The 23247-nt window shown below is 37.5% G+C and overlaps 1 protein-coding gene across 1 annotated transcript; it reads right to left on the reverse strand.

The window, feature by feature from the left end:
• Nucleotides 1-336: 336 nt before the first annotated feature.
• On the reverse strand, nucleotides 337-23175 carry LOC138319471 (titin homolog). Its single transcript, XM_069262627.1, has 13 exons — nucleotides 23020-23175; nucleotides 21485-21566; nucleotides 21048-21238; nucleotides 16010-16201; nucleotides 15065-15281; nucleotides 7959-8029; nucleotides 6456-6586; nucleotides 5922-6109; nucleotides 4208-4351; nucleotides 2875-3633; nucleotides 2273-2480; nucleotides 1479-1563; nucleotides 337-475 (listed from the first exon to the last, which is right to left on the reverse strand). The coding sequence occupies exons 1-13, from the start codon at nucleotides 23055-23057 to the stop codon at nucleotides 421-423; spliced, it is 2361 nt and encodes a 786-aa protein (XP_069118728.1). The 5' UTR covers nucleotides 23058-23175; the 3' UTR covers nucleotides 337-420.
• Between the last annotated feature and the right edge of the window lie 72 nt (nucleotides 23176-23247).

Genomic DNA, 23247 nt, shown 5'->3' on the forward strand with positions numbered 1-23247 from the left:
TTTACCTATTTTTCAGAAAGAAACAATTTAGCACAGACAAAAAATAAATTCAACCTTTTTGGTGAATAAACAACAACTTACGTTGTATCATTTAGGAGAAATAAAAAAGAAAACTTAAAACAAAAATAGGCCAAAAATATTCATATTTCAGATGATTACCATGGTAACTAAATCTGCAATTATACACATTAATTATTATACTATTATATCGGGGATGTAGTCAATATTTAAAATTCAACAATTTAATACTCACTATAACAGGTTTGAAAAATTTGACAGATTTGGGGGCCAAAAAGGGCCCAAACCATACATGTATACATAGTCCTTTATATGCTTAAACATAATAACATTTGATAAACATCAAAGCACTGTTGGTGTTGTAGATATTCAGTGTGGTGCCAGACACAGCGTTAGGTACTGTCATCTGTCATCCTCTTCGTGTCTTACAATGGTGGCAAGTTTCTCGTCTATAACCCTGTAACAAAGAAAACATTTCGTATATATCAGGCAGTCATGAGACAAACTGGCCTTAATGATAAACATATGTGAAATTACTATCTATCTGATACCTTCTTCTCAATTTTTGATGAATAATTTCTTCCACCTTTGTTGCCTAAAAAAATGTCATTGAACTACTGTTATAATAAACCACTCTCAGTTCTATTTAGGAATTGTTCATGCATCAAAAAAATGGAAAAATATACAGTTTAGTGCAAGTCAGAAATAAAAACCAACTAAACCAGTATATTGTTACCAAATTTTAATTTTCACCAAAACTACTTATATAGACTTCATTTCTAAACTTTAACACCATGAGAAGAGTTTGTGTAAAAGTAGAAGATATCTTAGTATTTAGAATAAACATTGTTAATCAAGGCTGCCATCAAAGTATATGTAGACAGGATGGGATGATGTCGGACATGTGCAGCATATCATTGTAATAGTTTTACCATATATGCAGCATATTCCCGTCATTGGTGCCTATTTTTTGTATCCCATCTTTGTTGAAACATATTACCATAAATCATTGTACTTAATAATTATGTGTTCACTTTTTATTGTCACAATTTCATGAATGTCATTAATAAAATGACCTTAACAACATTGTCTATCTCTGTTGTTTTTACAATGTTTCTACAAACTAGCTTCAGTCTCTGTACAGTATACCTAGCTTCTATAAATAGACATATGTGAATGATAGGAAAAGACACCTTAAATTAAAATTTGTGAGAGTAATATATGACAATTTATTGAAAACAAAATCTTTTTCTAATACAAGGTCACTAAAATAAGCAAACAGTGCCAGAGTGTGTGAAAGTGAAGAGTGATTGGTGGTTATTTGTATATAAACCAACAGTATTTTACTGGTCTATGCACAACTTTGTAATAAAAAAAAACCTTCCAAGTTATTTAACTGGGATTACTGACTATTTACATACAGACTAAGAGTTCAAACTAAGACTACAATAGATTATTACCGTAATTGTTCCTCGTACTGCGCTCTCTGACGTCGTAACATAACCAGAAGCTGGTCATCAGGAAATTCTCCATCAGAGTCCTCCTCTACAAAACAAACATAACCTGGTCAATGTTGTTTATAGTCTTGTCACCACTCAAATATTCATCTCAAGATTTGTATGAAATTTTGACAGGTCAGGTGACTTAATAGGACTGGACAGAGATACAGTGCACTAAGATAATGTATTGTTGTCCAATTTCGCTGACTATGTTACAGTATGTATGTGCTCTACGTTTGGAATACAGAGGCTATCACAGTATTTTGATGTCCCCATATATAACAAAAGAGGAAGGAAGTATAAAGTTTTTACTTAAAATCTGTTTCAGACCATCCTAGTACACTTAAAGTGAACAGTCGGGCAAGGATGGCTAAAGTCGGTAAAAATGGTGTGAATGTATCCAGTATAATTTCTTATGAAATAGAAAAATAAAATCTCTCGTCAAAATCTGTCTGCGTACGAAGAAATTAATTTAAAGTATAAGAATCTTAAAACGTCCTCCCGGCTGACTATGTCCGTGGTTACATTTCTACGCAGCCTCCCTTTCAATGCTTTCAACTTTTCGTTATTTCAATGGTCAGAACTGGGAAACGTAAGCAGAACTTGACTGTCGTATTAATATGTGAGAACTTTTGGAAGGCCAATGAACGCATTTACACTGGTTTTCTTTGCCCGACTATTCACTTTAAGTCTCTACCCAGTAAGGACATGAACATAACATGTATCATATGTACATTTGTTTACAACATCTCTACCTTCATTTTGTCTGATTTGAGGACATGGCTGAGCAGACTCTGGTGGAGCTGAACCTTGAGATGTCGGGATCCTGTCTTGGGGAGGCTGAGGCTGGGACTCTGATAAGGTATGGTCAAATGATGCTGACTGAGACACGAACGTCGGTAGACTATCAACACTTGATATCACAGAGCTAGTGGACAGGTCAAACAGGCGGTCCTTTATCACCTGGAACCCATAGATATAAAACTATTAATAATGTCATTATCAGTATCAATTATTTTATTGTTGTTTAAAATTAGAATGCACTCCTTGGCCTATAGGGAAATAGTGCTTGACATAAACGATGTAATTTGGATGTGAAAATGATAAATGTGGAGAAGAACTCTTACTCACCATAATACTTCAGTATTATATAGAACTTAGCGGTTTTGATCTCTTCTCAAATAATACCTACATCAGAATCTGAAGCAACAGCTTTAATTAACCACTAGATCAATTAAAGTTACAAGTAAGGAACCTGTGTGTCGTGATGGTGAAAGTAGAAACACCAAGAGAGATACCAGAAAATCGTAAAAAGTATGATCTTCCAAAAATTTGAAGTTAGAATATTATGCTTTACCTGTCCAATGGTTGATTCCACGTGTTTTTTCTGTCTTCCCTGTCGTGGTCTGGGACTTTTTGACTGTAGCAGTGTAGGAACCGTCTCTTTTGTCTCTACTTCTCTCCTTTCTCTTTCCATTCTCGCATTCTTTCTCTCTCTACCATCTTTTCTTTCAACCCTAGTCTCATTATTTTGCTGATATGATTGTTTATCAATATCTGATATTAAATTCTCTTTGTGTTTCCTTGAACCCTCTTCTCTTGGTGTAATAGATTTTTTTGGAACATTGTCATTTCCTGATTTCTCTCCTTCTCCAGGTCTTAAGTCCTTTAATTCAGAATCGTGAACAAGTTTCTTACTTCTAACACAATCATCATCATAGTTAATCCTTCGTTTGACCTCTGTCACTTGACCTCTGGCCCCTGAACTTACACCTGTGTGATCTGAATCACCACTCTGGTCATGATCAGAAATAGACTTTTCTACATCAGGTCTCTCTGCCTCTAAATATTTGTAAGTTTCACTCTCAGATTCCTTGACACTCTGGCCATCACTGACAGATTCATGTCCATATTGTTTTGAAAACTCAGACTGATGGGGACAGGGTAACAAGTCACACATGAGGTGAAGATGAGGCTCCACAGACTCATCCCTTGTTCCTCTCCTTTTGAGAGTGGGACTAGCAATGGTTGGATATCTCTTTGATTGGTAGGTATCGTCTTTGACAAATTCTTTCTCTGTGTTTTTAACTGGAGTCCTCGGTGTATGTTTGTCTTCCTGAAACAAGTAAAACAATTCTGTCATTGATAATGCATCAATTACAATCAACTTCAAAATCTTTTCATCATACACTGAAGAATCCTTCTTTAGATTACTAAAAAAAGACCTATGATAAAATCATAATTGATTTGGATCACTGTCTAATGAACAGCTTAAATTTTCATCTTTTCTTGATATAATAATCTTTCAGCATAATTAAAATACATATTATAATTTTGAGGTAAAGTATGTAATTGTTTAAATGATACATTAGACATAAGATAGACATACTGTATCGCTGGTTATTTTTGTGAGGATGACATTTGCAAACTTCAAATGGTCATATTCTAAATAGCTGTTTTTATGTTAGTTTCTATACTAATCCGAAAATGGAACATGCATGCACAACCAAGCATTATCTGGGAACATATAGAAATTAAAGACAAAATCCTGTTTTTGAGTGCAGTCACAATCTGAATGTCCACAAGCTGCTTACACATTTTAATACATATCATTTTACAATGGCTATTACAGGACACAGTAGCTGAGTTCCTATAGACAGTGGTGTTATTTGATGTGTGTTGTCCCTCACCGTTCTTCTCTCAGAGACTGGGAGATTTGGAGCCGGAGTGAAGCTGATAATTCCATTAGCCATCTGAAGAGAGTTAACAGGTGCCCCAAGTTTTCCTTCAGACAATCTCTGCTTAAACTCTTCTAACTTTTTTTCAACATCACTCTAAAAAGTAACATACATTTTTTTACTGCACAGTGAATTAAAATTGATTTGACAAATTACATATCACTACTTCACATTTATAATTACACCTGAATATTTTGTATATTGATATTCTAATAGGCGCACAAAGGTCAACATCACATAAGAACGGACAGACATGCATAGACTGATGTCATTCAAATCTATCATAGCCTGAGCGGTAATCTTTAAAGGGACAATTCAGTCTAAGAAAACATTAAAATTTGTACATATATCGGAAAAAACCCAGTTCTTATGGAAATTAGATCAGTCGGTTTTACTGTGATATGCCTGAAAAGCCCATGGTGGCCAGATGTGTGTGAAATGTTCAAACTTGCTCGCTGACCACATAGTGGTCAACAATCTTGTATGCCGAACACTGTTCCTTGCTCGTAGAGTAATGCAACTTTTGTCTAGAACTGCTCAAATTGCTCTGACAGAAGTGTGTTTACCTTATTAGGTGCATTGTCTTGCCTAAAAATCATTTTATCACCTTCTCAATGGTTATGTAGTTCATTTGTTTAACGTGCGTGACTTTGGCTCGGGTATGGGTACAGCGTCCATATTGTACCTGCTTAATCGTATTGATCAACGATTTGAAATTTCAACGATATTAATTAAAATACTTAACAATGTCGCGGAATTTGTCAATGTTTTACGTTATATGTTTCACAAGAAATGTAGAACAACACATTTATGCAATATTTTGCTTCTTGGTTATGTAAAAGAATTAACCTGAGTAAATTGTCTCTTTAAGATTCCTCAGAAAAAAATACTAACAAGCAAATTTGTGGAATTTCCATCCCCCGCTTACAGGACATATTGTGGATAAACATTATTGAGGTTAGGTTTAACCTTGGTTGAAACATGAAAAAATGAACTGAGGTCTTATTCTGAAGTAAGATGTGTAAAATAATGTCCGCTGAAAGTGACTTTTAAACTTGGCTGAGCTCTTGAGGCATTTAACTTTGATACTAACTTTTAAGAAAATCGGTTTACATTTGTTACAATTATTGCACAGGGAATGGCAGAATTGACGTTTTTAGTACATTATAGAGCCATAACTCCACTACATAATGTCAGCCAAAATTCGCAATCGGACTTGGCCAATCCCTTAAGGCATTTTACCTTGTTACCAAGTTTGAAGTAAAATGGTATACATTTGTTACACTTATTGCATGGAAAAGGCAGAAAATGACTTTTTTTATTAAATCAAAGGGCCATAACTCTGCTAAATAAGGTCCATCGACAGTCGTGATCGAACTTGGCCGAGCCTTTAAGGCATTTAACCTTGTCACCAAGTTTGAAGAAAATCGGTTTACATTTGTTACAGGTATTGCATGGAAACGAAGTGTGACAGAGACAGACAGACAGACAGACAGACGGACAAATATCTCCTGTTTCGGCGGGGGATAAAAAAGAATTAAGACCAAAATTTGGCTCTGTGTACTTCACCTCCCTCACATCATTTCAACAAACTCGCCCCCTTTTCCCAATCTGAACAATTTTAACAGATGAATTCTAAGATGAGCTCTGTGTCACTGGCACCTACCATTGTCTGAGATTTTGGAACAAAAGAACTGGGAGGAAATGATTCTTTGATATTTAGAGTCCTCTCCCTTGCCTGTTCCATCTTCCTTTTAATCCGCCATTGATAGAGAATATCTTCCTCCGGACAGGTCGGCTTGGTAACCGCTGACATGGGCACACCAAGATTGAACTGGGGCACATTTTCTTTATCTGCGATGTGAAAATCAAAGTACTGTATTGAATTCAAATGACAAGAAGTAACAGAATTCTTAACAATGATATGAGTACAATTCATAGATATGGGCATTTCTGTAGTTGCACAGGTGAGTGTTTGATGCCAGTGTTTCATTATACAATCAATGTAGACCATACAAGGAACTATAAAAAAAACAGTTCGTTACACATGTAGCTAATTCATGTACAGGTCAAACTGTGTAGGTACTCTAATAATGAAGCACAACAAATACATGGACCAGACTTGATTACACCACACAAGGTAGATTTAACCTAAATTATAAACAAATTAATATTTTACAGGTGTAGTATCACTACTTACTTAGATCCTTTACAAATTTAGGTCTGTATGGCTGTTCCTCAATGCTGGTCTGGGTTGTCTCCCCTAAGGAGCTCCCCAGTCCATCGGTGCTAACCTCAAAATCGTGATCGGTTGTGGCAAGGCTACTCACACTGGAAATTCAATTGTATAATATATTAACATTGGCCACTAAAATTCTGAAGCAAGTGTCACTGTAATTGGTCATTCTATTTAAAATCTGTAAAATTGTTTATTTAATTATACTTCATATTTCAAAATCATTGAATTTGCTGCAGTAAAAGATGTGGTAATAACAAATTAACTAGCAACTTTATGGTTTAACGTAGTAATTTCCGTGTCCTGTCAATGTTTTTCATGTTTATAAAGTGTGTATTACAAACAATGTTTATAATGTGATTTTATAAATATAAAGTTTCATTCCTTTAAAGGATATGTAGCTATTTAGATAATATAGATTGTTTATTTACATGGTGATATGTTTAGGAAAGAAAGACTTTTCATTTAGAGTATATAGGGAACAGTTTAAAGTCAAAGTCGAGTTGATCTGTTCTTCTAATTATATAGTACGGAGGCCAATTAGCTGTAAAAGTAGTCTGGTATAGGTTTACCCCTTCTCGTAGGTAGTACCTTGCCATTGAAGATTACAGTTTTATAGATACACTGAAAGTCAGTTGTTAACAAGTAATGGGTACCTAGATAGAAATGACTATGTATACACAATTCTAGTCTATATCGGACATGCAGACATGGCCTTGGTCTATATTAGGTACAATATATTGAACACATGCATAAGGCAAAAAGGTTCAGGATAGGTCAAGATATTAATCAATAGAACAATATTGGGGTTTATGAATATCAATTATTATTAAAGCCGTGTAAAAAGAGATGTGCACTTTACATCAGAGTTTTCTAGTAGTTTTAGAATTTAGTGTAGGTGTCCATTACTTTGTGAGCATGTACTTGTAAATATATATAGACATATGTGAAAGAGTCTGGCCAGGGAATAGCATTAAAGTACTATGTGGATTTATAAGGTACTTTTGACTGTATGTACTTTGGATTCACCTATGGATTAATAAAGTTCAGGAGCTTCATCCATTTTGTCATGTCATTTAACGCGCAACATTTCATCCAAAAAAAAAAAAGAACTTAACATACATGCCTTGCCTTTAACACAGAAACAGCATTATCTACAAATATAAAATCCAGTCATTTTTGTAAACATAGTTCAAATATCAATTGAAATATAGTGCACTGTGATCTAGTTTTTGGTGCACAATGACATACCAAAATAATGATAATAGCGAGTATGAAGTTAAGGTACCATAATGTGAGAAAGGGCAAAGGAAGGAGGACAAACGTTCGGATGCAAAGCAAACCTATAATCCCATCTCCTCTAATGACTTATTATAGCAACTGTTACTAAACATGTATATTTCCTCATATAGCTGTCTAATCAATCAAATTTCTTAATCAAACCTTTTCTCTAGAAATACAACAAACCTTTTTTCTAGAAATCTATCTGCCTTTTCCTGTAGTTTCCGGGTTCGTTTCCTCAGACGGTGAGGGTGGTACTAGGCGTGGTTTAGTGGAGCCCTGGAACAAGCAGGACCAATTTACCAATAGTACAAATATTTAGTGAATTAGTTTTGACAAAGTCTAAATCAAAGTACTGAAAGAACTAAAAGAGGATAGGAGGAAATTTCTAAGGTCAATACTACTGTAGTTTTGTACAATAAGAAATAAATTTGGCTGGTGTTTCCTTCCAGTTTGGACTTTTGAGGATTCCTTGACACCAAGGTGTAAAATAAGAGACACATACTAAAATCTTGGAAGCCCATTCTAATATTTCCTATGATGTTATATGTCAAATGATTTTATAACACCTTTAGCATTTTCCTTGTTAATTTGATGTTAATGAAAATATCCATTCTGAATGACTTTTGTCATCAAGTTCCTGGGACCACAGTATCAGTTATAACAAGTATTGTTTTGCAGCAGAGAAAGACAAGGGGCATACTTTTCTATGCCAAAATGTCTTAAATATAGAATATGTCTGTCCTCTCGAAGACTTATCAATATCACCATGTGATTTTTTTTTAATAAATTGGTCAATTGGTCTACTTTTAACAAGTTTTGTAAGTATTCTTTTGTAAAACAGCAAGTTGATTGATATACATGGTATCCGAACTTCAATTCAAACCGGATAACTTGTTAGCTCACCATAGACCATGAAATTGTTTGTACACTTTCTTAACTTCAGGATCGTTTTACAAAATTACAAATGAATTTTTCTACAACATTTTTTATTTTCAAATCCCCATTCCTCTGATGAGTATAATAAAACTGTCATTACAAGTGAATCAAATATTTTCAGTTTAAGATGAACAGGAAGAGATACATTCCTTTATTTCTTATAAACAGCAAACACCGATTTAATTGTTTGTTCAGCAGGTTTTTTTCCCTTTCTTTAAAAAACGCTATCATTAACATTATTTTCTGTACCTAGATATGTAAACAATTCTTATAAATCTAATTCTGTATTCCATAGCATCAACTGGTGTTGTTGTACCGATTTACGTCTTGAGAATATCACAATCTTTATATTTCTGATATTAAAGGCCCACTACCTTTCCGAAACGGCTTTTAATTTTTAAAATGGGAATGTAAAACAAGATCAATAATTTTGTAGAGGCTTAAAATTATTAACTTATCGTTAATACTACATTTATCATTACCTTCTGAACTATTTGATTAAAATAAATAAAATGTTTATTTTCATAACGCGGGTCGTATTATGTTTAAAAACGCGGTAGTTGACTATCACTGCGCCAGACGGCAAAAAACAGCGAATTGACTCTCCACTGTATTCATATATTACGCAGGAAATCTTGCATATGTTTGGTGTCGTAACCTTATTTTAGGTCATCGGTATGCATTTTCTGATGTTATTAATGTTTTTTAAGAAACCTTTATATTTTGCTCCAGAAAGGTAATGGGCCTTTAAGTTCTAATTTCCAGATGTTAATGAAAATATCCATTCTTAATGACTTTGTCATCAAGTTCCTGGGACCACAGTATCAGTTATAACAAGTATTGTTTTGCAGCAGAGAAAGACAAGGGGCATACTTTTCTATGCCAAAATGTCTTAAATATAGAATATGTCTGTCCTCTCGAAGACTTATCAATATCACCATGTGATTTTTTTTTAATAAATTGGTCAATTGGTCTACTTTTAACAAGTTTTGTAAGTATTCTTTTGTAAAACAGCAAGTTTGAATTGATATACATGGTATCCGAACTTCAATTCAAACCGGATAACTTGTTAGCTCACCATAGACCATGAAATTGTTTGTACACTTTCTTAACTTCAGGATCGTTTTACAAAATTACAAATGAATTTTTCTACAACATTTTTTATTTTCAAATCCCCATTCCTCTGATGAGTATAATAAAACTGTCATTACAAGTGAATCAAATATTTTCAGTTTAAGATGAACAGGAAGAGATACATTCCTTTATTTCTTATAAACAGCAAACACCGATTTAATTGTTTGTTCAGCAGGTTTTTTCCCTTTCTTTAAAAACGCTACCATTAACATTATTTTCTGTACCTAGATATGTAAACAATTCTTATAAATCTAATTCTGTATTCCATAGCATCAACTGGTGTTGTTGTACCGATTTACGTCTTGAGAATATCACAATTTTTATCTTTCTGATATTAAAGGCCCACTACCTTTCCGAAACGGCTTTTAATTTTTAAAATGGGAATGTAAAACAAGATCAATAATTTTGTAGAGGCTTAAAATTATTAACTTATCGTTAATACTACATTTATCATTACCTTCTGAACTATTTGATTAAAATAAATAAAATGTTTATTTTCATAACGCGGGTCGTATTATGTTTTCGTTAAAACCGCGCGGTAGTTGACTATCACTGCGCCAGACGGCAAAACAGCGAATTGACTCTCCACTGTATTCATATATTACGCAGGAAATCTTGCATATGTTTGGTGTCGTAACCTTATTTTAGGTTATCGGTATGCATTTTCTGATGTTATTAATGTTTTTTAAGAAACCTTTATATTTTGCTCCAGAAAGGTAATGGGCCTTTAAGTTCTAATTTCCATGTTATACAATATTGTACAAATTCATGTAATACTTGTTGTAGACCATCAGATATTTCTGATATCTGATATCATAAGAGTGTTATTGGCAAATAATATGATAAAAAGTTTGGGATACATTCCAATACTATATACCGTAAAAACTGGTATAATTTTGCGCAGGTAATTTTTAGGGCTGAAAATGCTTTAAAAATCTACTATCAGTATATATTTTGCGCATCAAAAAAATGGGGAAAACAATGTACAGGGGAGTCCCAAAACCGATGTATGAAGGTGACAATTTCAATGCAAAATATTCCCCATAAACGCTTGACAACTTGCACAAAAAGTGTTGTATTTAGAAGAAATAACATATGAAAACCGCATTGTGTTTGTTTTCTTTTATTGGCCACCGTAACCTGAAACTGAAATATCTAGCAGATGTCTCAAACATCGGCGGTCTGCTCCGCCGTACTCCGTGCACATGTCAATGTTTTGAGATATTACACATGAATAGTAATCAGGAATATTTGAAAAGAGTAGAATATATTTACTTAAATTGGCAAAATAAGTAATTAGTGTGTTTGAGATCATTAACAATCAACAGCAATCAGCTAGCGGATACGTAGTTTAGCTTGCAACAATCACAGTGTGCATAATTTGTCAAGATTTGTAAGACAAAATATTCTTTTCCACCAGGTAAGATTCTAAGTCATAAAGGTAGATTGAAAATAAAAATAGGAAGGGAGATAAAATAACCAGATAAATATTTGTAGCGGGATCAGACTGGGTTGATTATCGGTGATCAGGTAGCTCAGTCGGAAGAGCTACATTTTTTTTCTCTCCTGTTACAGAATTGGCACCCAACTAAATAACCAACGGCTGTGGTGTTTGAAAGGGTCTCGTATGTATTCAAAAAAGGAGGGAGGAGTGTAGCGGGACTGGACTGGGTCGATTATCGATGACCAGGTAGTTCAGTCGGTAGAGCACTCAGCTAGTGTTCGGAGAGTCCCGGGATCGAATCCCGGTCTTGCCGCTACATTTTCTCCTCGCCTGTAAATCAACAATGTTCGGTGATCTTGCAGAATTGCCTTACAGTGTTATAATGAATGCAGTAAATGTATGTCTCATTGGTGTGATTGATTGAAAACATAAGATGACCTGTGTTATACAAATAATGTTTAATTGATTTTCATTAAATTGTCTCGAAGGTGATGATTAGTGTGTTATGAACAATAAGCTTAATATGTTTTGACAGCTAATATCATATTGTGTTTTAAATTTAAATAATCTTGTATTTATTCATTTCATTTCAAGCATGTACATGTCATAGAATATAAACAAATATCAGGTATATGCTTAAATCATATTACAGTTAAATTCACTATAAGGAATTTGAAGATGATGATAGTAATTATTTTCGGATTGAAAATCATTACAATATTAAAGTGAACAGTCGGGCAAGGATGGCTAAAGTCGGTAAAAATGGTGTGAATGTATCCAGTATAATTTCTTATGAAATGGAAAAATAAAATCTCTCGTCAAAATCTGTCTGCGTACGAAGAAATTGATTTAAAGTTTGGGAATTCTAAAACGTCCTCCCGGCTCACTATGTCCGTGGTTACATTTCCAAGCAGCCTCGCTTTCAATGCTTTCAACTTTTCTTTACTTTAATGGTCAGAACTGGGAAACTAAGCAGAACTTGACCGTCGTATTAATATGTGATAACTTTTGGAAGGCCAATGAACGCATTTAGACTGGTTTTCTTTGCCCGACTATTCACTTTAAGCTTCCACAGTTGAAAATTACTTCTTTTTGTTCATACAATTCTTCTCCTAGACTGTTTCCAGTTGAAATGATACATGCATGCTGACATTCTGTAAAACATAAGGAAACAATAAATGTATTAACAGAGTAATTACTGAAAAGGCTAATATCATATAATTAAACATTTTAATCATAAATAGCAATACCAGCATAGAGGAAATATTATTGAAGTTTAATTCCCGCTGTTCTTCAGTCCTCCTGTTCTTACATGTAATAGTTTTGTCCTTCATAAATTGATTGTAATGTACAGTCTATAGCAGTTGTTATATAATGTGCACAAACAAGTATAAATACACACGTATGCATGGGTACAGTGGTACATTAATAAGTTATACAGAAAATGATGGTGCTGATCATGAAAAGCGTAAAGTCTATTTTGTTGAGTAAAAAGTTAAAAAATTAACATTGTTCACACCCTAAGATGTAATCGCACTAAAAACAGTGATCATTTGGGCTTTTGTGCGATTGCATTTGTAAGACTGTGCCAGGTGGTAGAGATTAGTTCCGCTCGAGTGATCACACAATGCAAGTGAGAGTCGGGAATATGTTTATGTAAGTTTTAATTGCTAATCTCTGATGCTTGTTGGTAAAATATAACTCAGGATAATTGCTAAACAATTAACAGTTTTCTCTACATTTGTTACAGATTGAAACAGCTTTTTAAGTGCCGTTTTACGGAAGAATTATGAAGAAGAAATCGGCATTTTCGTCGATCTAGTAGTCCAAAAAATATCACTTCGAGTTATAAGAACATTCCATATATGATTTATGTCATTCGGTCTAAAATTTACTTCGTATTACCTAGTTTAATGAATATGCTGTATGTATATATGATCAGAACGTCAAGCTCCTGTGGTGAAAATAACTAAAACGTTTTTAAAAGTATGGTTTAGTGGTAATCTCTGAACGTGCTTTAGTATATATATAGATATAATCTGATATTTATACATGTGCTTATAAAATTATCGATAATAATGTATGTGGTAAATATTCATACCTTATTAACTGCCGTTAGTTTTAAGATAACGCCAACTTGGTTCACCGTCTGTCACGTGCTATTTTATCAGTAGTCCAAGTTTGTCCAAAATTTTGTTAGAGTTGTCTTTCTTCCATTGTGGATTTACACGTACATGTGGCATAACGCAGCCGTGATAAACAAATCTCAATATCGTCCTGAAATATATTTGCTCCCGAACTAATATGATTCAAAGTGCAAAAATCATTATTGTAACAATTTGAATGTTTGAGGTGAAATATAGATTTCATTTTTTCCGTTGCGGGATAATTGTCACTAGTAGGGACTAAACGCGTGGGGCGAAGCGAAGCATTTTCGGGACGAAACGTCTTCATGTGTTTGAAACAACATTTTCGGGACGAAAAGTCTAGATACATTGTACACAATTCAAGTGAAAATTTTCCAACCTAAGATCATTTGGATGATGTATATGGTAAGGATATGAAAGCAGTTATCTACTATTCCTATTTCAACATTACAGATACGCTTATTTCAGTAACTTTCATATTCAAAATTTGCTATTTAAAATTCCCGGTAAAATCAAAGTTGTTGAATACACTGCCGCTAGGAGCGCTAGTATCTGCGAGCAAGTTCTTAGCCAATCATATTGAGGAAATTGACTGTAAGAGAATTTTGCAACCACGATCACAATGGCGAGGTGACCCTCGCCAAAAATGCCATCCCTTTGTATCACCTTTGAAATTATATGTTACAGGCAACACAGAAATGAACTTGGATTTAGCAACCTAGAATATTGGTTTGTAAGAATTCACGGTTTGTTTTTATACATACACTTATCATATATAAATACAGTATAACCCCTCTAACTCAACTTGAATACCCCCCCCCCCCCATTTGTATGGTCCCGACTGTGCCCCTATATCATCTATGTAAAAAGACCAGGATAGCTTGAACTGCTATTTGTTAAACAGAAATATATCTCCTTCCTGTCAAATAAAAAGTAATCTATACGTCTAACAGGTGCATGGCCCTTGTTTTTTACCGATGTAACACAGCTGCACCGACTAAGGGTATAGATCATGATCCATGTGTTTTATACAAGTATTTCAGAAAATACATTTGAAGGTTTGTCAAAGATTGCAGACTGTCATAACAAGTGTGCCGCATTTCATTATGTTATCAGTGTTCAGTTCCAATTCCAACTTGTTAATACAATCCTACACTTGTTAATCAATATTTTGCATTGTTATGTTTGACCCACATGTTAACCTCTATCTAGACATTCGGTATAGGGCTTTGGCCTTCAGCATTTTACAATGTGCATTTTTAAAACTAAACATTTTGACCTTACAATTGAAATCACCCTAATAAATATTTTTAAAGCCGGAAAACAGAAATTAAAAAATTATTGACATGTAAGGTTTGTGACCATTACATGTGCCTATATCTGTCTATTGATGGACAATCTTAGATCAGAAGCAAATACCCTGTATTCCTCTAACTATTGACCTGAACTCATTGCAGTTAAACTAAAAAGAGGTACTGTACATATAATGGCCAACAGAAACAAGTAAAAAAATATAGATGACAACTATAATTATTTCAGCAACAGGTATATGTCAACAATGTATCAAATGGTTGCCAAATTTTACTTTTATCAAATGTGAAACAGTTTCAATGTTTAAATAAACGAACCTTATAATTTTTTTGCTGTGGCTGAGAGAAACTGGCAAGAGTCTCCTTCGTCAGACTTTGTACATTTGTCTTCTGTTTGTAATTATCCCGGGGAGTAGATTCTACCGATGCTGACTCCTTAGCATCCTGATTTAGCCACCAAAAGTCCCCAGGGTTTGATGTTTTTTGTCGTTCCTCTCGACTCATTGGATCTCCTTGTCGGAATCTTTCAATGTACCTTTAAAACAAACAAAATGTTGATCCTGGTTACTGGAGTTTTTAAAATAAAATTACATTTAAGAGTTATGACAAATAAATCATAATGTGTCATTAGTATGATAAAAATAAAGGGTTAATAATTCAGACTTGATTTAAAACATATTTTATTTGCACGTTATATATAAATGGGATTAGACAGAAGTTGTAAACTTATAATCTGTCTTCTCCCGTAAAAAATAATTCAGACTGTGTATAATAAGTAATGACTAAGGCTTAGGCCCATATTATGGAATTACATATATTTTGTGAAAATTAATAAGTAAATTAATAATATATACAAAAGAGGAAAATCATGAAAACAATTAAATTTTTCAGATAATTATATTTATCTGTAATAGCTCGTAATGATTGTTAGCAAACAGATTTTTTCATACTCTGATGAAATTACTTAACAGTAAGAGTAAATTTTTCAGACTTCTTGATCAAATAAAATATATCTAAACGTACGATTCTATTGATTTTTCAAGGGAATTTTTCCCCTATCAATATGCAATGTCACTGTTGCTATTGTAAACTCACAATAACATTTTTCGCATCCTCCTCCAAAACTTAAAAAATAATTTGCTTAACAGTAGTACAGTAAATTTACCTACCCATAAGGGCAGATAACTCTGTAATATGCAATGACAGAATTGCTGACATGCAGTACCTGTACTACAGCAGAATAGATGGAGCTGAAACACTCACTTGCTGAGAACCGTTGGTGTATGCTGAGCAGAACCCCTGGATGGACGTTGTTTATCTTTTCCACTAACCAAAGTACTGTCATTTTCTGAATACTGTAAGGTCCGCTTCAGGTCAGCAAATCGGTCAATGTAGGAAGAGTGTTTCTTAGTTAAGTCTGATGTTAGTGGTTCATTTTCATCTAAACCAAACATGCTGAAAAATAGTAAATATGCAATGATTTAGATGACAATTTACATCTTGTACCATTACCAATTTGGCTTTGGTTATTAAATTTGTTCATACGTAGAGCGTTAGTCCTTTTTAAAAACAAAACTCGGGCGAAAATACATTTTATTGCAAAAACTGTCAATAACCCCATACCCAACATTTCCCATATATAATGATTTAGAGTAAATTATCCTTTTTACTGCCGATAAATAAAATTAAGAAACTTGTTTAGTCTAACATTATGACCCCAAGGTCTCTCACCATATGACGTAAGGAACCTGCACCATGACCACCAGGACCTGCTGTATGAACCACCAGGAACCTGCTGTATGACTATCAGGACCTGCTGTATGACCACCAGGTCCTGCTGTCTCCCTACCTGCTGTATGACCTATCAGACCACCAGGACCTAACTTGTATGACCACCAGGACCTGCTGTATGACCACCATGGACCTGCTGTATGACCACCAGGACATGCTGTATCACCACCAGGACCTTTGTATCCCTACCACATGATCAGGACCTGTTGTATGACCACCAGGACCTGCTCTATCCCCCACCAGGCCCTGTTGTATCCCTACCACATGATCAGGACCTGCTGTATGACCACCAGGACATGCTGTATGACCACCATAGACCTGCTGTATCCCCACCAGGACCTGCTGTATGACCACTAGGACCAGGACCATACTGTATCCCCACCAGGACCTGTTGTATCCCTACCACATGATCAGGACCTGCTGTATCCCTACCACTTGACCAGGACCTGCTGTATGACCACCAGGACCCTGCTGTATGACCACCAGGACCTTATACCACCTGCTGTATGACCACCAGGACCTGCTGTATTGACCACCAGGACATGCTGTATCACCACCAGGACCTGTTGTAATCCCTACCAACATGATCAGGACCTGCTGTATGACCACCAGGACCTGCTCTATGACCACCAGGCCCTGTTGTATCCCTACCACATGATCAGGACCTGCTGTATGACCACCAGGACAATGCTGTATGACCACCAGGACCTGCTGTATCCCCACCAGGACCTGCTGTATGACCACTAGGACCTGCTGTATGACTACTCAGGACCTGCTGTATGACCACCAGGAACCTGCTGTATCCCCACCAGGCCCTGCTGTATCCCCACTTGACCAGGACCTGCTGTATGACCACCAGCACCTGCTGTATGACCACCAGGACCCTGCTGTATCCCCACCAGGCCCTGTTGTATCCCTACCACATGATCAGGACCTGCTGTATGACCACCAGGACCTGCTGACTACCATGACCACCAGGACCTGCTGTATGACCACCAGGACCTGCTGTATGACCATCAGGCCCTGCTGTATGACCACCAGGACCTGCTGTATGACCACCAGGACCTGCTGTAATGACCACCAGGACCTGCTGTATGACCACCTAGGACCTGCTGTATGACCACCAGGACCCTGCTGTATGACCACCAGGCCCTGTTGTATCCCTACACATGATCAGGGACCTGCTGTATGACCACCAGGTCCTGCTGTATGACCACCAGGACCTGCTGTATGACCACCAGGACCTACCTGTATGACCACCAGGACCTGCTGAGTATGACCACCAGGACCTGCTGTATGACCACCAAGACCTACTGTATGACCACCAGGACCTACTGTATGACCACCAGGTCCTGCTGTATGACCACCAGTAGGACCTACTGTATGACCACAGGACAAACTGTATGACCACCATGCCCTGCTGTAATGACCACCAGGACCTACTGTATGACCACCAGGACCTACTGTATGACCACCAGGACCTACTGTATGACCACCAGGACCTGCTGTATGACCACCAGGACCTGCTGTATGAACCACCAGGACCTACTGTATGACCACCAGGACCTACTGTATGACCACCACTGACCACCAGGACCTACTGTATGACCACCAGGACCTACTGTATGACACACCAGGACCCTGCTGTATGACCACTAGGACCTGCTGTATGACCACCAGGACCTGCTGTATGACCACCAGGCCCTGTTGTATCCCTACCACTTGACCAGGACCTACTGTATGACTACCAGGACCTGCTGTATGACCACCAGGACATGCTGTATGACCACCAGGACCTGCTGTATCCCCCACCAGGCCCTGTTGTATCCCTACACCACCAGGACCTACTGGTATGACCACCAGGACCTGCTGTATGACCACCAGACCTGCTGTAATGACCACCAGGACCTGCTGTATCCCCACCAGGCCCTGTTGTATCCCTACCACTTGATCAGGACCTGCTGTATGACCACCAGGACCTGCTGTATGACCACCAGGACCTGCTGTATGACCACCAGGCCCTGCTCTGTGACCACCAGGACCTGCTGTATGACCTGTATGACCCACCAGGACCTGCTGTATGACCACCAGGACCCTGTTGTATGACCTACCACTTGATCAGGACCTGCTGTATGACCACCAGGACCTGCTGTATGACCACCTGGACCTGCTGTATGACCACCAGGACCTGCTGTATGACCACCAGGACCTGCTGTATGTATCCCACCAGGACCTGCTGTATGACCACCAGGACCTGCTGTATGACCATTAGGACCTTCTGTATGACCACTTAGGACTGCTCTGTGACCACCAGGACCTGCTGTATGACCACCAGGACCTGCTGTATAACCACTAGGACTACTGTATGACCAGGACCTTCTGTAATCACCACCAGGACCTGCTGTATGACCACCAGGACCTTCTGTATGACCACCAGGACCCTGTATGACCATCGGGGCTGTGTATGACCACCAGAACCTACTGTATGACCACCAGGCCCTACTGTATGACCCAGGACCTGCTGTATGACTAGTGTTTGACCACAAGGACGAACTGTAATGACCACTAGGCCCCAGTTGTATCCCTACCACTTGACCAGGACCCAGTGTAAGACCACCAGGACCTGCTGTATGACCACCAGGACCTGCTGTATGACCACCAGGACCTGCTGTATGACCACCAGGACCTGCTGTATGACCACCAGGACCTGCTGTATGACCACCAGGACCTGCTGTATGACCACCAGGACCTGCTGTATGACCACCAGGACCTGCTGTATGACCACCAGGACCTGCTGTATGACCACCAGGACCTGCTGTATGACCACCAGGACCTGTTGTATCCCTACCACTTGACCAGGACATTCTGTATGACCACCAGGATCTGCTGTATGACCACCAAGACTGCTGTATGACCACCAGGACTGCTGTATGACCACCAGGACCTGCTGTATGACCACCAGGACCTGCTGTATGACCACCAGGACCTGCTGTATGACCACCAGGACCTGCTATATGACCACCAGGACGTGCTGTATGACCACAAGAACCTGCTGTATGACCACCAGGACCTGCTGTTTTACCATCAGGACCTTCTATATCACAATCAGAACCTACTGTATGACCACCAGGACCTATTGTATGACCACCAGGACCTGCTGTATGACCATCAGGACCTGCTGTATCCCTACCACTTGACCAGGACCTATGTATGACCACCAGGACCTATTGTATGACCACCAGGACCTGCTGTATGACCGCCAGGACCTGCTGTATGACCACATGGACCTGCTGTATGACCACCAGGACCTGCTGTATTACCATCAGGACATGCTGTATGACCACCAGGACCTGCTGTATCACCACCAGGACCTGCTGTATCCCTACCACTTAACCAGGACCTGCTGTATGACCACCAGTAGAACGAATATACGTACCCAGCCTATATAGCTAGTTAGCTACTATACCTTTCGGCCGGGTATGAATTGGTTCCTATGTGTTGGTTCACTCGTGCATAGTTTTCTATACTTTTTTGTAGGTTTCCAATTATTTTATGCGTATATATGCATTTACATATTATTTTTGTCCAAAACAAACATAACTACGTACCATTCTTCATATCTACAGTACCACTCACAAGACGTCAAATTCACAATTTAAGGACTTGTCGTATAAATTCCCTTCAGAAAGACCTTCATATGTATTATGTAATAGAAACAATGCCTTGATGAGAATTTCATGTTTTATGTAGTTCAGTTTTATTCCCTAGTAGGTAAACGATATCAAACATGACGATAAAATGCAAAGAAATGTTTTATACTGGTTTGCATAATCATTACTTTGCTCCATTAGCAGTAATAGGCACCAATTGTAGCTCTAAAGACAACACCATTTTCTGTCTAAAAGTTTTTTGAGCTACAATATTGCAGCTAAACCACCAGGACCTGCTGTATGACCATCAGGACTTGCTGTATGACCATCAGGACCTGCTCTATGACCACCAGGACCTGCAGTATCACCACCAGGACCTGCAGTATCACCATTAGGACCTGCTGAATGACCACCAGGACCTGCTGTATGACCACCAGGACCTGCTGTATGACCACCAGGACCTACTGTATGACCACCAAGACCTGCTGTATGACCACCAGGATCTGCTGTATCACCACCAGAACCTGCTTTATCCCCATCAAGGCCCTGCTGTATCCCTACCACCTGACCAGGGCCTGCTGGATGACCACCAGGACCTGCTGTATGACCACCAGGATCTGCTGTATCACCACCAGAACCTGCTTTATCCCCATCAAGGCCCTGCTGTATCCCTACCACCTGACCAGGGCCTGCTGGATGACCACCAGGACCTGCTGTATGACCACCAGGATCTGCTGTATCACCACCAGAACCTACTTATCAACACCAGGACCTGCTGTTTCACCATCAGAACCTACTATATAACCATCAGGATCTGCTGTATGACCACAAGGATCTGTGGTATCATGTATGCCTCCTACCTGACAGTTGACTGGTGTTCACTACTAGGCCAGGATTCATCAAATTTTGAAGATTGTTCATCCTGTTCTAGTCTTGGGGGCTCCTTGCTAGACAGGGTATTAGCCCCTTTTAGGAACTGTTTATCAGGCACAGTCAGCTTAGCTCCATTATTATCTCCCTTGTTTGGACCCCGAACAGGACTCAGAGCAGTCTTTAAAAAGAACAATGTGTTATAAATTACCATTATGATAGTAACTTAGTGTTACAGATAGAAAAAAAAATTCTTAACCAAGCCAAATACAAAACACAAAACTAAGGAACTACAATTAGCTAAAAATACTAAAAAAATAGCTTATAATAGAGCATATTCGCCTTTAAATTCACTTTTAATTATAGATGTTGAAAATTAGGAAAAAAAAAATCCAAGAATCATTGAAAATTATTGATGATTTCTTACTCGTTTCTGAGTCTGCGACAGATCCTTTTGTTTTGTTGGGTGGTAGAATGCTTTCGGTACTGGATCCTCAGCAAATGGGTCCCTTAAATAAAAATCACTACAATTAAGCATATCATGTGCATCCTAATAATAAGCTGTAATAGATTTGGCTGCAACTGTGCTATGGTACTTATATCAATCTTTAAGAGTTCTTTCATGAAAGTTTAGAACAGGAATACAGTGACTAGATTGAGGTTAAAACTTCAAACTGGGGACCCTCCAAATATTTGTTGGATGTTCTACTAATCGAGCTACAATTAGTTATTGATGAATGACCCTGTCGCACTACACTCGTCTCTCCTTTCTCAATCTTCACCCTTGCTTAAACCAGATAAGTCTCACATACCACCACATGGGTATTTAATTTCGGCTCATTAATTATGTAACAAACGGGAGAGGGGAAAATGTAGCAGTCAGACCAGGGTTAAAAACCAGGTCATCTGATCAAAAATCAGCCATAAATAAAAATCACCCAGTAGTCTTGAACTTACTAGTTAAAAACAATAAAATGTAAATAACCCCTTTCCCACCTCACTTCCAATATGCCAATAATCGGACGACATAACCCCTAAGAAGAACGAGTCTACAATTTTCATTTGGTATTATGTTTTCTTTAAATGCCACACAGCGCTCAATGCCCTCAATACTCAATCATTTTGGCATCTTTGTCAATTTTCATAAGGACCTACATCTATTTTAAACACATTCTTGATATATACTCCAGCCTCTGTAAATATCACTGAACATTGCAATATCCATCTCTATCCACACCTGGACTATGGCATAGCAAAATTGAAGGCTTTTTGTATGGCAACAGATGATACATGGTGTGTGAATCCCTTAGATGTAACTCAAAGAATTACGTTAAATATTATTTTAATTGTTATAATTAATTGACTTTGACTTTGAAGTTGTGCATCACTCTCTAAATAATCTTCAAAGAAAGCTTCAGACTTTGTGGTCATGCAATTGCCCTGGCCAGTTTTTTTCTCTCCTGAAATGCCTTCAGTTTTACTAAGTTGTACTTTAATAAAAAAAAGGAGACTCAGATTTAAGAGCTACATTAATATTGTATTGTACATTGTACATTGCACTCACGTACATGAGCGCTTACCAGTAAGTCACACATAGTTTAGTAGGCCCTAAACTGATTATGTATTTTGACAGATAGGATCCAGACCGTGACAGTTTTTTTCTCTCCTGAAATGCCTTTAGTTTTACTAAGTTGTACTTTAATAAAAAATAAAAAAAGAGACTCAGATTTAAGAGCTACATTAATATTGTATTACACAATGCACTCACGTACATGAACGCTTACCAGTAAGTCACACATAGTTTAGTAAACTGATCATGTATTTTGACAGATAGGATCCAGACAGTGTTGCTCACTGCTCAAGTTTGAGCTTGTTTTTATCAGGGCGTCTACTTCAAATTTATACAGTAGGCTTTGCATGATTAGTATTTATTGGTTGTAAATCATTTCTAATAAATCTTACCTAAAACGCTGATACTTTGATATCTCAGAAGTCATCATGTCTTAGGAATCGGGTTCGATTGTTTTCGTGGCACGTTATCGTTTTCTGCCATATTCAAGAGTGGGCGCCATCATGTAAACAGTGCCTCGTTTTCGACGTGGTTAAGTGATCTTGCAAACTAGGCAAGTTTTAACCGAACGTTTTATAGTTTTTGAAATAGGAAATGTTCTACTAATATTATACTTTAAG

Source organism: Argopecten irradians, chromosome 3, assembly GCF_041381155.1.
Source record: "Argopecten irradians isolate NY chromosome 3, Ai_NY, whole genome shotgun sequence".
Lineage (NCBI taxonomy): Eukaryota > Metazoa > Mollusca > Bivalvia > Pectinida > Pectinidae > Argopecten > Argopecten irradians.